General features: G+C 40.6%; 1 protein-coding gene across 1 annotated transcript; it reads right to left on the bottom strand.

Moving 5' to 3' along the window:
* Positions 1 to 3,654: 3,654 nt before the first annotated feature.
* On the bottom strand, positions 3,655 to 11,855 carry LOC130923480 (E3 ubiquitin-protein ligase TRIM35-like). Its single transcript, XM_057849220.1, has 2 exons — positions 11,755 to 11,855; positions 3,655 to 5,522 (listed from the first exon to the last, which is right to left on the bottom strand). The coding sequence occupies exon 2, from the start codon at positions 5,457 to 5,459 to the stop codon at positions 4,113 to 4,115; it is 1,347 nt and encodes a 448-aa protein (XP_057705203.1). The 5' UTR covers positions 5,460 to 5,522; positions 11,755 to 11,855; the 3' UTR covers positions 3,655 to 4,112.
* Positions 11,856 to 15,641: the final 3,786 nt, after the last annotated feature.

Genomic DNA, 15,641 nt, shown 5'->3' with positions numbered 1-15,641 from the left:
AAAATATACCTTATTTTCTTTGATGTCTTCTTAGGCTTAACACTACCCTGTGGTGGGGTCTTTTTCGGTCCCATAATAGCAAAAGTACACTCAATATGGTCCAAAATGTCTATCAAACACAAACCACGTCCGCACTCAACGAAAGGGAGGGGACGAACTGGGACTAGTGTTGTATCGGTCGCGAACGATTCGTTCTTTTTGAACGAATTGTTTGGGTGAACGAGACCGAACTAATTTCGTTCTATGAGGTTGGTGCTTATTCGCCGCGTGGGAGGGCGTTGAGCAAGCGGCGTCTTCTGACATCGCACACGACCAATCAGACGCCAGCCTCATCGCGGGCAGGTGAGGGAGCGGAAACAGAATCGGGGCGTCTGTCACTCACTTCCACGTGTAGCCAATGAGCAGCCAGCATGCACGCAAGGGGGCAAGACTGAGTTATGTCACTTCCCGTTCAGTGACTCGGTCCTCCGGTTCCTGACCTAGCTTGCTGCTAACTTGACTTTGCAGTAATGCGGTGAACGAGTCAAAAAATGAAAGGAAATGACTTTGTCACATATTTGTTAATGTGGAGCCTATCAAATGCTGCTCAAACAGACAAAAACACCAGACAAACCTAGCGAGCATGGTTTAGTGTACTACTTTTCTCAACAGACTCGGGACTACATATAATGACCAGTGTTGTTAATAACGGCGTTACTAACGGCGTTATTATTTTCAGTAGTGGGTAATCTAATTAATTACTTTTCTCATCTTGGCAACGCCGTTACCGTTACTGAGGACGGAAAGGCATGCGTTACTATGCGTTACTATATTGGTCGAAAAGTCTGAGGGAGACGGACTCACCGAGACGACAGAGCAGAGCAGGAGTAGGGTTGAGGCAAGAAAGTTGTGACGCCGAGCAAACGCGATGCTAGGTAGCTCCAATAATACATGTTGTAGCCGATAGGCTACAAACTACGCCCGCATGTTATGGTAGACATGGTAGATATCACATGTACTGTATATAGATATAACTAGATGCAAAGCTACAAACTACGCCCGCATGTTATGGTAGACATGGTAGATATCACATGTACTGTATATAGATATAACTAGATGCAAAATGACACACTAAATGCGTTAGTAGACGGTCGCCATCTTAAAGCAGTAGACTTTTTAGGACGGCTCTGTTGTAGAGAACCTTCCTAGCGAACCTAAGTAACTTTTTGTCTAAAATACTTCTAAATCGGCAAAATCTTGACTTGAATCTATCTTTAAATGATGAAACAGTTTTAAAATTTTCATATGTCGAAAGTAGAGAGAAGGGAACTAATGCAATAGTGGGAGCAATTTTAACAACTTTTAACAGTTTATTATGATCACCATAATACTGATTTGGAATGAAACTGTATATACATGTCAATTTTTTCCGACTGTTTTATTTTCTTTCGTGTCAGAGCGTGTCGGGTGTTAGTTGGTTTGACAAATTATGTCCATCCGTCCATCATGTGCTACTCAAGCGCCCAAAAACAACGCACGCGGACACGGGAGATGTCGCAAAATGTCTACATTTTTCTTAACAGACTAATGAGAGTAGAAAGGCAACATCGTAAAGAGCAAACAATTATTTCTGACCGGATTATTTTATTTGTTAATACCAGTGCAAAAATTCAATACGATCATCTTAATACCGATTTGCAATTAAACTGTCGAATATCAAAATGTAGTATTGTTTTTATTTCAGAGCAGCACATTTGACAACTAGCTATTTACACTTCAGTTTTAACAATAGTGACCTAAAATAATAGTGATGAGCATAAAAACAAAAATACAACAGAGCGAGAGGTAAATATGATGTGTTGGTCGTTCCATATTTAGAAATTAAACTTTCGATTTATTTTTATTTTCGTGACAGCAAGCATGCTGCGTTGGCTGGTAGCAGCAGCATTGTATATGTGATCAAGATCATGCTAAAGAAAGTCCATGCGCCCCCGACCCGACCCCAAACCAAATGCAAGCACGAGCCATGACTTTGATCCCATAGAACTAGGACAGACGACGCGGAAGTTCTCCCTCGCTTTTGCAGCAGCGGGAGGGAGACGAGGCTGTCTGTGAAAGCAGAATGATACCGCCTGTCACTCATTTCTGAAACTACGACGAGTGGTCAATGTGTGCAAGAGAGGGAGGGACCAAGCAATGTCACTTCCCGTTCAGTTATACTGCGAAGCGGTCTTTGGTGAGTCGTTCGGCAACGTCATTTCCCGTTCAGTACCTGAACGATTCGTTTGGGCGGGGAGGGAGATGAGGGGGGCGAACGAATCTTTTTACTGAACGAACCGGAATGGATTCGTTTACTCAAGTGAACGACAGATCCCGTCACTAGTTAACTCACTAGTTAACAAGAGAGTAGCCAAAAGTTGTAATCAAGTAGAATTATTTCCAAATATTACTCAAGTTAAACCAAGGCCGGCCCAGCCTATACGCAGACTACGCAGCATCTTAGAGCCACCACTAGGGGGCCCCCAATCTGGCAACTGCATGTTATACATTGTTAATACAGCATCGTGAATAATGCAAAAATCAATTTTCTTGTCATTACAATCTGGCAAACTGGGGAGTGACGTTGAACCTGCTTTGCAATGATTGGTGCTCAATGCACGAATACGTTGAAGAGAATTTATCCTTTGGAGCAGAGAAACGAAAGAAGAAAATCGGAGAAGAAAAGAAACAACAGTATCAAGGTAATAGAGCATGTTTTTGAAGTTGTTGTTGTTGTGCAAGACACTCCGACTTGAACGTTGTTGTTAGATGAGCTTGTCAATATGTCTGGTAATTGTCATTAGCAGCAGGGCGAAGGCCCGGAGGGAGTTGTCACCTGTCGGCAACAGCAAATGTACGGCTTTCGCTAATTGTTGTAAAACGATTTTGACTGGTGAGCGTAATATAGGCTACGTCTACACTAGGATGGATAATGGCCTTAAACGTGTAATCAGGACCGACCCAGGCCATTTGGGGGGCCTAAGCAAAATAATGCAAAAGGGCCCATATTTTTGGCCCACCATTTCGTTACAGTGTACTGTGAAACCCATACATGCAATCCAAGTCCACATTTTGTAAATTAATCAGATTGTGTTGCACTGCACCCCACTTCTCACCCCAAATGATTGTCAGTACTTACAGTAGATAGCGCCAAACATTTTTCTAAAAGAGGAAAAGAAGTTAAGGAAGAACTTATTTTTAAGCTTGTAATCAAGTATCAAAAACTCACAAAAGTCAAATAAAGCAAACTGTAGTAAACAAAATAGAATATAAATTAAACGATTGCCAGATTGGGGGCCCCCTAGTGGTCAGGGGCCCTAGGCAGCTGCATAGTCTGCGCCGGCCCTGACCAGGGGTGCCAGTAGTTATGGAGGGCAGTGTCTCTTTCATGCTTCTTTCATTAAACTATTGTATAAGTGCTATTTATTTTATATTAGGTGTGTTAGAGTAATGCAAACAGTCCTACAGTAAATATGAGAAACGATACTATTCCCTGATTGATTGTATTAAGTGTTAGAGTAACGCAAACAGCTCTATGGTGTGTGCGAAAAAAGGTAAGTATTCACTTCAGTAGTATGCACAAAAGTCAAAATGTATTGGGTGAAAAAACTACTCAAGTACCAAGTAAGTGTTGATAATCATTTATTTTGAAAATCATGTCATCATTAGAGTATTCCAAAATGGTACTGGAGTAAGAAGTTGTCAATCCAAATAATTTGGGGAAAAGAATACACAAGTACTTAGTTACTTGTGTCTGATATATTTTTCACACTGTCACGAGAAGTCAAACATTGTACTCGAGTAAGCATTAGTGACTATTACTTTTACACTCAAAGTACTTCAAAGTACTTATAAAATAAATTGATTGTCGTACAAGTATTATAGTACAAGTAAATCAATGTTAACAAGAGAGTAGCCAAAAGTTGTACTCAAGCAAGAGTAGAATTACTTCCAGTCAAAATGTATTGCTTCATTATTTTGACTCTAGTAAAGTCTTATCACATGACCTGGCCAATAAAGAGTCAAATCCAAAGAAAAGGAATGATATCGATGACATTGAAAAGCACAAAAATCAAGCCGTGTCAACATGACCGCTAGTGAATGGCAGTCGTAACACCAGGTGGAATGGGGACTATTTTTAGAGGAATTTTACATTCTGTGGAGAAGTAAGGATACATTTTGGTTTTACCGGACAAGTTTGGCCAAATGGTAGGCTTCTTAGTGTTCCACAATTCGGTGTTCGTGAGAGGTTCAGAGAAGGACGCCACCCTTTCTTTCATGTCCACTTCAACTCGGATCCTCTGCACTTTAACAGGCGGATTCCATTCTCCAGATTTGCAAGCGGGCTTTTTGTATTCACCATCACAAAAGCTGATGTACCAACCAATCATTTTCTCTGGCAAACAAGGTTCCCCCCACAAGATCCCCACTATCCAGATTTCGTTGTCTCCCACCTCAACGTCCCACACGTGTCTTCCCGAGTCCAAAGCACCACCCAGCACAGACTGCCACGTCTGGAACCTCTCTGGATTCTCTGGACGTTTCTGCTGTACGTCTTCCCAACTAAGACTGCTCAGATCTTCGGACAGACTGATTCCTGGATTGGCCGTGTTGGGGTCCAGAATGACGGGACTGTAGGCGAGCGTCTCCTTCATCCGCTCCCACACTTTGAACTTGAGGTTGCCCACGTGTTTGGCTTCGTCCAGCAGACCTCCTGGCAGCAGCTGCCACTTTTCCGGCAGCAATTGGATTATGCTCATCGCAGTCTTGAACTTCTTCATGAAAGAAACCTTGCTAGACGTCAGCTGCTCCTCAGCGCTTCTGATGACATCCGAGAGAGCGGCCGTTCGTTCGCCGAGAGCCGCCTTCGTCATTAGATTCTTCTTGGTCTCGTCCTCCCTTACCGCAGCCAACCTGGCCTCCTCCTCGACGTCGAGAAAGCGACGGAGCTCCTCAAAATCCTTCTTAATCTTGCATTCGACATTCTCCCTCTGGACTTTGATGTACTCTGCCTGTTCGTTGCAGTTCTCTCGACAGTCGTCGTAATCCTGGAGTATTTCCTTGGCATATTCCACAACTTCTTCAACGGGCCGGAACTTGTGACCAACGTGGGTTTCTGCATCTCTGCAGATATGGCACACAAGATCCAGGTGGTCCAAACAGAAGAGTTTCAGTTTCTCTTTGTGCAAGCTGCAGTCGTCTTCTGACTTGACTAAGCCTCGTGAGAGGTTCTCACACATACTCTTCAGTGCCAAGTTCGGAGGCGGATCCATCAAACTAAACTGTGTCATACAGATTGGACACGATCGTTCTCCTTTGTCCTTCCACTGCTGCAGACACGCACGGCAGAAGTTGTGACTGCACGGCAAGAGCATGACAGGATCTATGAAGACGTCCAGACAGGTGGGACATTGAAGATGGTCCTTCAGACGTTCAGACATTGTTTTAAGAGAAGACTGCGTTTGTCTCAGAGCACAAGTTCGGAATGTTGAGCTGCAGCTGTTCTGCAAAACAAAAAGCATACTTAGATACAATGCGTAAGAATTGTTTCATGTCCTCCGTCACTGTCCAAAAAAAGTCACGCCGGGTTCTGGTCCCCATTAACAACAAAAAACGAGGAATCACTGTATACACTGTTGGCCAAAAGTATTTTCACCTCTTCATTTCTGTCAGATAATGCTCTATTTCTGACAATTTCAATTGATTGCAATTAAACATGCTTCGGTAGTAATATATTCATTTATTTTGCTTGCCATGAAAAAACACAAAAGAGAATGGGGGTAAAAAATAAAATCATTATCATTTTACACAAAACTAAAAATGGGCCAGACGAAAGTATTGGCACCCTTTAAAAAAAAAATCATGTGATGCTTTTCTAATTTGTGTAATTAACAGCACCTGTTACTTACCTGTGGCACATAATAGGTGGTTCAATAACAGTGCAGCCAGTTAAAATGGATTAAAGCTGACTCAACCTGTGTACTGTGTCCTTGTGTGTGCCACATTGACAATGGAGAAATGAAAGAAGACCAAAGAACTAGAGGCGTGCGAAATTTCCGATTGTTAGATTATTCGCGATTCGGCCGTGAAAGATTCGAGAACGATTCACAAACATCCAAATTCCGATTATTGAATTACCATAATTTTCTGACTATAAGCCGCTACTTATTTCCTTCATTTTAATACCTGTGGCTTACAGTCCAGTGCGGCTTATTTGTTGATTTTTTTTTTGGGTAAGACTTTGACAGCGGTGTCACAAGACTGTCATAAGAACATCAGAATTATGACATGAAACTATCATGGACATTACTGAATGTTTATATCATTAAGTGTCATTTGGCAAATTATGTCACTAACTCAATTTTTGTCCTTCTTGGATCTTTCGCATCCATTCAAAAGTAAGATCATTTGCCGGATAACACTTAATGACATCTGTTATAAGCATTAATGAATGCTCAGGACAGAGACATGTCATAATTATGATTGTGTAATGACAGTTTTATGGCACCACTGTCAAATAAAGTGTTAGCAAATACCATAACTAGCAATTGATGAAACAATTGGAACAGTAACTGAAGAAATATTTAGCACAGAACATGATTTTTCATTGTTATTTACATCTGTAGCACAGCAATGCATGCTAAGAGGCATGTTGGATGACAACAGTCAACAGCAGGTGGCAGCAGTGGTTGACTGTCTTCCCCAAGGGGGCAGTGATGGCCAAATGAAGCTTCTTGAAGCAATAAAAATTTGCAGTAATCGGTTCAAAGTTTAACGATGGTTCATTTGGTCTTATGACAGTCGGTCGTATGAAAATAAAGTTATACCGGTTAATATCTTTTGGTGTAAATATCCTATAATACAGCTGCGGCTTATAGTCCAGTGTGGCTTATCTATAAACAAATGCCGTTTTCGTGCCAAATTTGGTAGGCTGCGACTTATAGTCAGGTGCGCCTTTTAGTGCGAAAATAAGGGTATACCAGGTAAAGCGGAAATAAAACACAGTCAGCGTGGTCTTCATGATGCAATGAGGAATGAACCGAGAGCAAATATCATGTTCAACTCATGCCGCTAGATACAAAAAAAAAAAAAATCAATAATACCTGACTGCGGCCGTCAGTCGCTACAAACAGCGCCCAGTTGCTAGTTGCTACAAACATATGGCAGCATACAGCTATGGTAACTTTCACATATATCTAGAACTAGATGTGAAATGACAGACGACGGCCGTGTTAGATCATATACCAAGAACTAGGCTCGAAATAACAAATTTTCCCGCTATGGCAGCTGCCACCCTCCCACTTCAAATGGATTGGACGTCTACTCATAATACTCATTCCAATTCACAGCAGAACCTTGTTTTTCTGTTTATTAGTTGTTGGTAGAATATCCAAGAATGATATCCTGACCAATGTATCAATAATCGTTGTATCGCCATATCGTCAGATCATCGTTATCGTGAGCATTGTATCGCAAATCGTATTGTATCGTGAGGTACCAAGAGGTTCCCACTCCTAATCTCAAGGCTACAAGTCCATCTCCAAAGACCTGAATGTTCCTGTGTCTACCGTGCGCAGTGTCATCAACAAGTGTAAAGCCCAATGCACTATAGCTAACCTCCCTGTGAAAGGAAAAGAAAAATTGACGAGATATTTCAACGAAAAACTGTGCAAATGGTGGATAAAGAACCTCGACTAACAGCCAAACAAGTTCAAGTTGTCCCGCAGTCCGAGGGTACGACAGTGTCAACCAGTACTACCCGTCAGCGTCTGAATAAAAAGGGACTCTATGGTAGGAAACCCAGGAAGAACCCCACATCTGACCCAACGACATAAAAAAGTAATTCTGGAGTTCGCCAAGACTTGCCTGAGAAGGCCAAAAATGTTTTGGAAGAATGTTCTCTGGTCAGATGGGACAAAAGTAGAGCCTTTTAGGAAAAGGCATCAACAGTTTACAGGAGACAAAAAAAACCAAGGCATTCAAAGAACACGGTCCCCACAGTCAAACATGGCTGAGGTTCCCTGATGTTTTGGGGTTGCTTTGCTGCCTCTGGCACTGGACTGCTTGACCGTGTGCATGGCATTATGAAGTCTGAAGATGATCAACAAATTTCGCAGAATCATGGGTCTTCCAGCAAGACAATGAGTCAAAACACACTTCAAAAAGCACTAGAAAGTGGTTTGAGAGTGAGTCCAGAATCCCATGGAACACCTGTGGAGAGATCTGACAATGGCACCCTTCAAATCTCAGAGACCTGGAGCAGTTGGCCAAGAAAGGATGGTCTAAAATTAAAAACTCATTGATGGATACCGGAAGCGGTTGTTCGCAGTTGTTTTATCTAAAGTTTGTGTTACCAAGTATTCGCTTGAGGATGCCAATAATTTTGTCCTGCCCATTTGTGGAGTTTTGTGTAAAATGACAATGATTTTGACAATGATTCTCTTTTGTGTTTATCATTGCAAACAAAATAAATGAAGATATTACTGTCAAAGCATTTGTAATTGCAATCATTTTCTGGAAGAAATTGAGCGTCATTTGACAGAATTGCAGGGGTGCCAATACTTTTGGCCAGCACTGTTATATATACATATTAAAGATGATTAAAAATTATTTTCAAGGTATCGGAATTGGTAAAAAAATATCGGACATACCTTTTTTTAATATATATGTTTTTTAATTAAATCGTTTTCTAATTGTATATAACGTTACAGACAAAATGTCTTACACTCATCCAGAGTTTTTAGTTTTGGCTTAAAGTGGGGCTTTCAAATTTATCGCGTTAACGACGGTAATTTTTTAAAAAAATTAATCACATGAAAATATTTTACGCATGCATTGCACGACCCACTCACGCATTGTCACGTTCAATCTATAATGGCGCCGTTTTATCTATATATGGAGCTAAAAGGCAGCATAAAATGAGTAGAGCGAATTTTGGCAGTCTTTGGAGCTTTTTTTTAATTGGCTAAAGCCTCACAAGGCCTACCTCAACAATTACAAATATCGTGGGAAGCAATGTGGGTAAAAATGGTAATAGTTGATCTTTTTCTTAACACCCTATGTTATTTCCCAACGCAGAGAAGATATATCAATTGGTGCCACTACACACAGTCATGGCTGCACTTCCCATCATGCATTTGGGCAGAACAGTTAAATGGCTACAGTATCATTTACTGCACCCTCCATTTATCCTTAAGAATTACAAGTATTTCTATCCATGGATCCCTCTCTCAGAAAGAATGTTAATGTTAATGCATTTGGGTTGAATGTAGAGCTGAAACGAATACTCGAGCAACTCGAGTAACTCGAGTTTAAAAACTGATATGAGTAATTTTATTCACCTCGAGTAATCGTTTATTTTGACAGCTCTAAGCATCACGTTTTGCTAGGACTACTTTTAATGCGGGACAACGTGCTGTCACGTGCGGAGAGGAAGAAGGGAAAAAAAATAAACTTACTGCAGCCGACAGCCGCCACAAACGACGCCGACGTTGCTAAATACTAGCCCGCACATGCTACGTTAGTTGCAGCTAGCATCTGTTGAGTCTCATAGAGATCACATGTATGTTGAACTAGATGCAAATTGAGAGACTAGGCCGCGTCTGGGCAGCGTTAGCAAACATCCGCCATCTTAAAGCAGTAGAGCGCTAAGCGCTAATAAAGAGCGCTAAGCGCTAATATAGAAGATTAACGTTACTGTCACTACTAGCTCATCTTACGTTAGCCCTGCGGAGGGCTAGGTTTCAATTAATTAAGACCACTTTCGATGCGTGGCTAACGTGTCTTACATACAGGCTTTAACATAACATAGCGTTGTGGAGTGATGAGGGTGTCAAATAAAAACTCAATAATGCTAACTATCAATTTTAGCTCAGAAGTCATTGCTGGATAAAACACCAAGTAGCACTGGTCCCTAATGTGCTCCAATACAGCCTGTATCATACATTTATTTTGAACAGTGCAAAAACTCAAAATCCTATCAGGACTTACAGTTTAGACTAACTTAAACCTTAACTAGAACTTAAAAATGGCTTGACACAAATAGAAATTCAATTGAAAAACATGGGGAAAAAATCATAACTTTTAAGTGATGTGTGTTATCAAGCGTAAAGGCATTTTTAGGTGTGATATATATATACACATTTTTTTTTAAAAATAAGATCCAAAGGTTTTTTGAGTGAAAGCAGTGAATTAGTCTTTTTTTTAAATTCTAGTTACATCTGAGATGCAATTGTTGGCTGTTTTCAACAATATACATCAAAAATAAAGACATTGATTGACTGAAAATGATAAAATGTCTTGTTTTCTCATGTATATCTATAATTGCTCTTCTCCTAAAAATAAATTTGTTTTATCCGATTACTCGATTAATCGATAGAATTTTCAGTCGATTACTCGATTACTAAAATATTCGATAGCTGCAGCCCTAGTTGAATGGCTGCAGTACCATTTACTGAAAGTTCAACAAATACACTAGATGGCAATATTTAGTCACAATATACAAAGTCACATGTCTTTCTATCCGTGGATCCCTCTCACAGAAAGAATGTTAATAATGTAAATGCCATCTTGAGGATTTATTGTCATAATAAACACATACAGTACTTATGTACTGTATGTTGAATGTATATATTTGTCCGAGTTTTATTCATTTTTTTTCTTAATGCATTGCAAAAATGTATATGAGCGGGAAAAATTATCCGGAATGATTGGAATTGAATCGGGTCGGGAAATATCGGGATCGGCAGATGCTCAAACTAAAACGATCGGATCAGGAGCAAAAAAACATGATCGGAACAACCCTAGTAGTCAGTTAAGTATCGGGGTCATGTGACGCCTTTCTGATATTTCTAGCCAAAAAAAAACCCAGGACTTCCAGTGTTAGCCATTAAAAAAAAAAAAAAAAAGACTAAATATTAGACATCAATTAATGATTCGAAGCTGAAAATGACAGACATTTCGAACAACAAATATAATTACTTCATTTTACGGCTAGGTTGAAACAAAATCAGTTGCGCGGTGTCTGTAAACAGGGGTTCTCCAGGGTAAAACGGATAAATTAAAAATAGTCCGGGGGCATAATGCGCCATGAAACTGCTATGGCAGCATATAGACATATTGTTCTATCCAACACAACAGTTCATTTGGCTTAAAATACAGCAGTTTATTTTAAACAGGGGTTCAAGAGGAGAAACTGCATTTTCAGCCTTGTCTGTGTTTTCCGCCATATATAATTACGCCACGCACATACAAATAAAGCTCGATATTTACATCATAAAGCGCCTTTGATAGAATATAGCCAGTTAAAAATTGAAAAGGGGTCGTTTTTTTCATCAAATTACCTTTGAATATACTTGACAGCCCGCCATTCATATGAATGGGGTGGTTGTAAAATTGTATCATGGATCCCTATAGGGGTGTCGCAACTTTCTCCACGTCTTGTAGCGATTCCAAAGTAAACTCTACAATTTTTCTTTACAGAAATGAATATTTACATAAAACCGGTGGTTTTCGTCTCAGCGTTTGAAATGACGACGTCATTCAAGACTGGTGTGATGTGCTTTAAATTTCTGACAAAAGTCAAAAAAAGAAAATCCTTCCATGAAACTTGGCGTTAGCAATTTGCCCCTATTCAGAATAAATGATAAAAAGAAATGCAATGCAATTTTTATACATGAATACGCGCCTGAAAATGACATTTTTGAACAAATGTCTCAGCAGGCAAATGGCACTTACCTCCCTCTCGGCGTCCACACAGAAAAGGACAGAATTAACAAAGTTCACCCAACTTCAAGGCCCAAGTGTCGCGTTAATAACTGACCTAGGGGAAACAAACAACATACAAACAAAAAAGTTCCAACTTTCTAAGAGGATTAGCGTAAATAGAAAATAAGAAAAGAACCAAGTTTTGTCTCATTATACAATAGAAACAGACAATATTTTTAAGTGAGATACCTACACAAGCATCGCTTGAGTGGTTTTCAATGAAATTGATAGCGGTGATTGCGACTTTAATGGGAAAATGGATCAAATCACGTATCTAAGTATTTGTTTGATTATGTCATTGCATTGTAACATATTTGGAAATTCTAGTTAAAGTGGTAAGGCGACAATTAAAAACAATGTAAACTGTTACGCAGAAGGGAACTTTCCTATGTTGTGGAGCTAAAGTTATGTTTGAGTTAGCATTAGCACGGGAAATTGACTTTTACATTGAAATGCGAGAGAATTTAGCTTTTTATCCCAACTAGAATACTGTTTTTCTAGACAATGTCGAGATTTCCTTGATTCACCTACCTGTGTTAGCATATTAAAGATAACAACACATATTTTGTTCCCAAGTTGTCAATGGTAGTTCCTAGTTCGTCGCATTGACATAATAAATTTCTTTTGTTTCCCAAAAAGTTTGGGTTTGTGATCACGGCTTTGAAATGATATTTACCAATTTTCTTTACTGTTGTACTTTTGTATTTATACATGGGGGGAAAGTGGCTGTAGCGGCGTTCCGGCATGAGTTTCGGGGCTGGAACGCCGTTTGAATGATGGACATTTCGGGGACACATCCTGTTGATATCAGGTCACTTACTGTTAATTTAGGGACATTTCAGGGTCACTTCTTGTTGATTTGGGGACACGTCCTGTTGATATCAGGTTAGTTGTTGGTAATTTAGTGACATTTGGCGGACATGTCCTGTTGATATTCATTTGGGGGACACGTCCTGTTGATATCAGGTCACTTTCTGTTAAATTTCAGACCTTCCTGTTGATTTGTGGACATTTCGGGGACACGTCCTATTGATATCAGGTTAGTTGCTATTAATTCAGGGACATATGGGGGACATGTCCTGTTGATATTCATTTGTGGGACACATACTGTTGATGTCAGGTCACTTTCTGGTAATTTAGGGACATTTCAAACCTTCCTGTTGATTTGGGGACATTTTGGGGAGACATCTTGTAAATATCCGGTTAGTTTCTGTTAATTTAGGGACACTTGAGGGACATGTCCTGTTGATATTCATTTGGGGGACACATCCTGTTGATATCAGGTCACTTATTGTTAATTTAGGGACATTTTAGGGACACGTCCTGTTGATGTAAGGTTACTTGCTGCTAATTTAGGGACATTTGGGGGACATGTCCTGTTGATATTCATTTGGGGGACATGTGCTGTTGATATCAAGTCACTTCCTGTTAATTTAGGGACATTTCGGACCTTCCTGTTGATTTGGGGACATTTCGGGGACACGTCCTGTAGATATCAGATTCGTTGCTGTAGATTTATGGACATTTGGGGGACATGTCCTGTTGATATTCATTTGTGGGACACATCCTGTTTGTATCAGGTCACTTCCTGTAGATATCAGGTTCGTTGCTGTTAATTTAGGGACATTTTGGGGACATGTCCTGTTGATATACATTAAAGGGACACATCCTGTTGATATCAGGTCACTTACTGTTAATTTCGGGCTCACTTCCTGTTGATTTGGGGACATTTTAGGGACACGTCCTGTTGATGTCAGGTTACTTGCTGCTAATTTAGGGACATTTGGGGGACATGTCCTGTTGATATTCATTTGGGGGACACGTGCTGTTGATATCAGGTCACTTCCTGTTAATTTAGGGACATTTCGGACCTTCCTGTTGATTTGGGGACATTTCGAGGACACGTCCTGTAGATATCAGGTTTGTTGCAGCTAATTTAGGGACATTTGGGGGACATGTCCTGTTTATATTCATTTGGGGGACATGTCCTGTTGATATCAGGTCACTTCCTGTTAAATTTCAGACCTTCCTGTTGATTTGTGGACATTCCCGGGGACACGTCATGTTGATATCAGGTTAGTTGCTGTTAATTCAGGGACATTTGGTGGACATGTCCTGTTGACATTCATTTGGGGGACACATCCTGTTGATATCAGGTCACTTTCTGGTAATTTAGGGACATTTCAAACCTTCCTGTTGATTTGGGGACATTTTGGGGACACATCCTGTAGATATCTGGTTAGTTTCTGTTAATTTAGGGACATTTGGGGGACATGTCCTGTTGATATTCATTTGGGGGAACACATCCTGTTGATATCAGGTCACTTCCTGTTGATTTGGGGACAGTTCGGGGACAGGTCCTGTAGATATCAAGTTACAAAATGTCAATGGGCTGTAATGGTAAATGGTCAAAAATCACAAGAACCTGTTTTCCTGCCATTGAAAATGAATGGGAAATTTGGACGTACATGGCTGTCAGTGGCATAGGAATAGGACAGTTTTTGGCAAATTTTGGGGGAACCGTACTAATTTGTTAAATTCTTTATTCAACTTTTATGCCCCTTTACCGTCCTGGAATTTTTCATGCGTCAATTATGCGGTTTGGTCAAAAATTGTAGGACAAGTAGCGTTTTGAAAAATGTGTTTTTTTCTAAATATTTTTACCTCCGAATATACTTCACAGCCATCCATTCATATAGACGGGGTCTGACCTCATCAAAGCGATGTTTACCCGGAAGTATGTCGCAACTCTCTTTCTACACGGCGCTCTTTTTGGGCTAATGTAGCTGAATAAACTGCTACTTACTTTACATAGAGCTTTGCCTCTGTTAAAATCCACAATATTGAAAGCATCATGTTTTAGAATCGTTTTTATAAATAAGGAAAAGGAAATCCTTCATATTTTGGCTCATCTACATCAAAGCATGATCAATAGAATGTTTTATTGGATACCAGCACTTGGTCGTAGCGTCAAGTTACGTATTAGCCTTATGACCTAAGTGACGTCATAGCAAATTGGAATTGTACTACGCATCTCCTGAGTCTAGATTTAAAAATGTGCTTCATAAATAAAGAAATCCTATATCTTTTGGCTCATCTACATCACATTTTAGGGCTGTCCTGGGGTTCATTTTTGCCGGATCCTGCCGGAACCAGATTCGGCACCTCTTGATTTTGGCCTACCTGTGTTCCGGGATTTATTTGGGCAGAATCGGCACCTCTAGTGTATAGAAAATAATAATAATGTAAAAACGTTTTATAAAATGTAATGTAATAGGCCCAAATGGGGGAAAAGAGAGAGAGGAGTCGTTGATGGCTTTCTCCACTTTATTGTGGCAACAATGAGAAAACAATCAACAAAATAACAGTGGACTGCTGCCACATTCGACCGCTAACTTTTGCTTCTCGACCGTCTCCCACTACCCCACAGCTCTGCAGTCCCAGCGTCTCTTAAAGAGACTGGGCATAGTTACGGACATTACAGTATAAAATTACAAAAAATAATAATATGCATAAATTCTTTTACAGAACGAGTCAGAAAAGCAACACCAGCGATAAAGGCAGCTGCAGCGATCATGCTAATGGAGGAGGCATGCTAACAGCAGGAGGCTAGAGCCGCCGCAGCTAGCCAGGTTCAAGGACAGCCAGCCAAGCCGGGCCAGGAGGCTGCTACCGTGTCAGTAGCTGGTCAGGTTCAACGCCACCTGGAGTGGAGGCCAGCTACAGCGCCAGCAGTCAGCCAGGTGGACCAACAACAGCCGGTGCAACAGGCCAGTACCCTTATGGGAAATTCGGGTTTGGGCTGCACAATTTGTAAGGCGGTGGGAACTTTGGGGCCAGAGGAGACGGGGGTGGGA

This window comes from Corythoichthys intestinalis, chromosome 10 (assembly GCF_030265065.1).
Source record: "Corythoichthys intestinalis isolate RoL2023-P3 chromosome 10, ASM3026506v1, whole genome shotgun sequence".
Lineage (NCBI taxonomy): Eukaryota > Metazoa > Chordata > Actinopteri > Syngnathiformes > Syngnathidae > Corythoichthys > Corythoichthys intestinalis.
The sequence above is the reverse complement of the archived record's forward strand: the minus strand, read 5'-3'. Positions and strand labels throughout refer to the sequence as shown.

Bases quoted from the DNA above. Each gene is read 5' to 3' on its own strand.
- LOC130923480 (XM_057849220.1), bottom strand. From the start codon at position 5,459: ATGTCTGAACGTCTGAAGGACCATCTTCAATGTCCCACCTGTCTGGAC.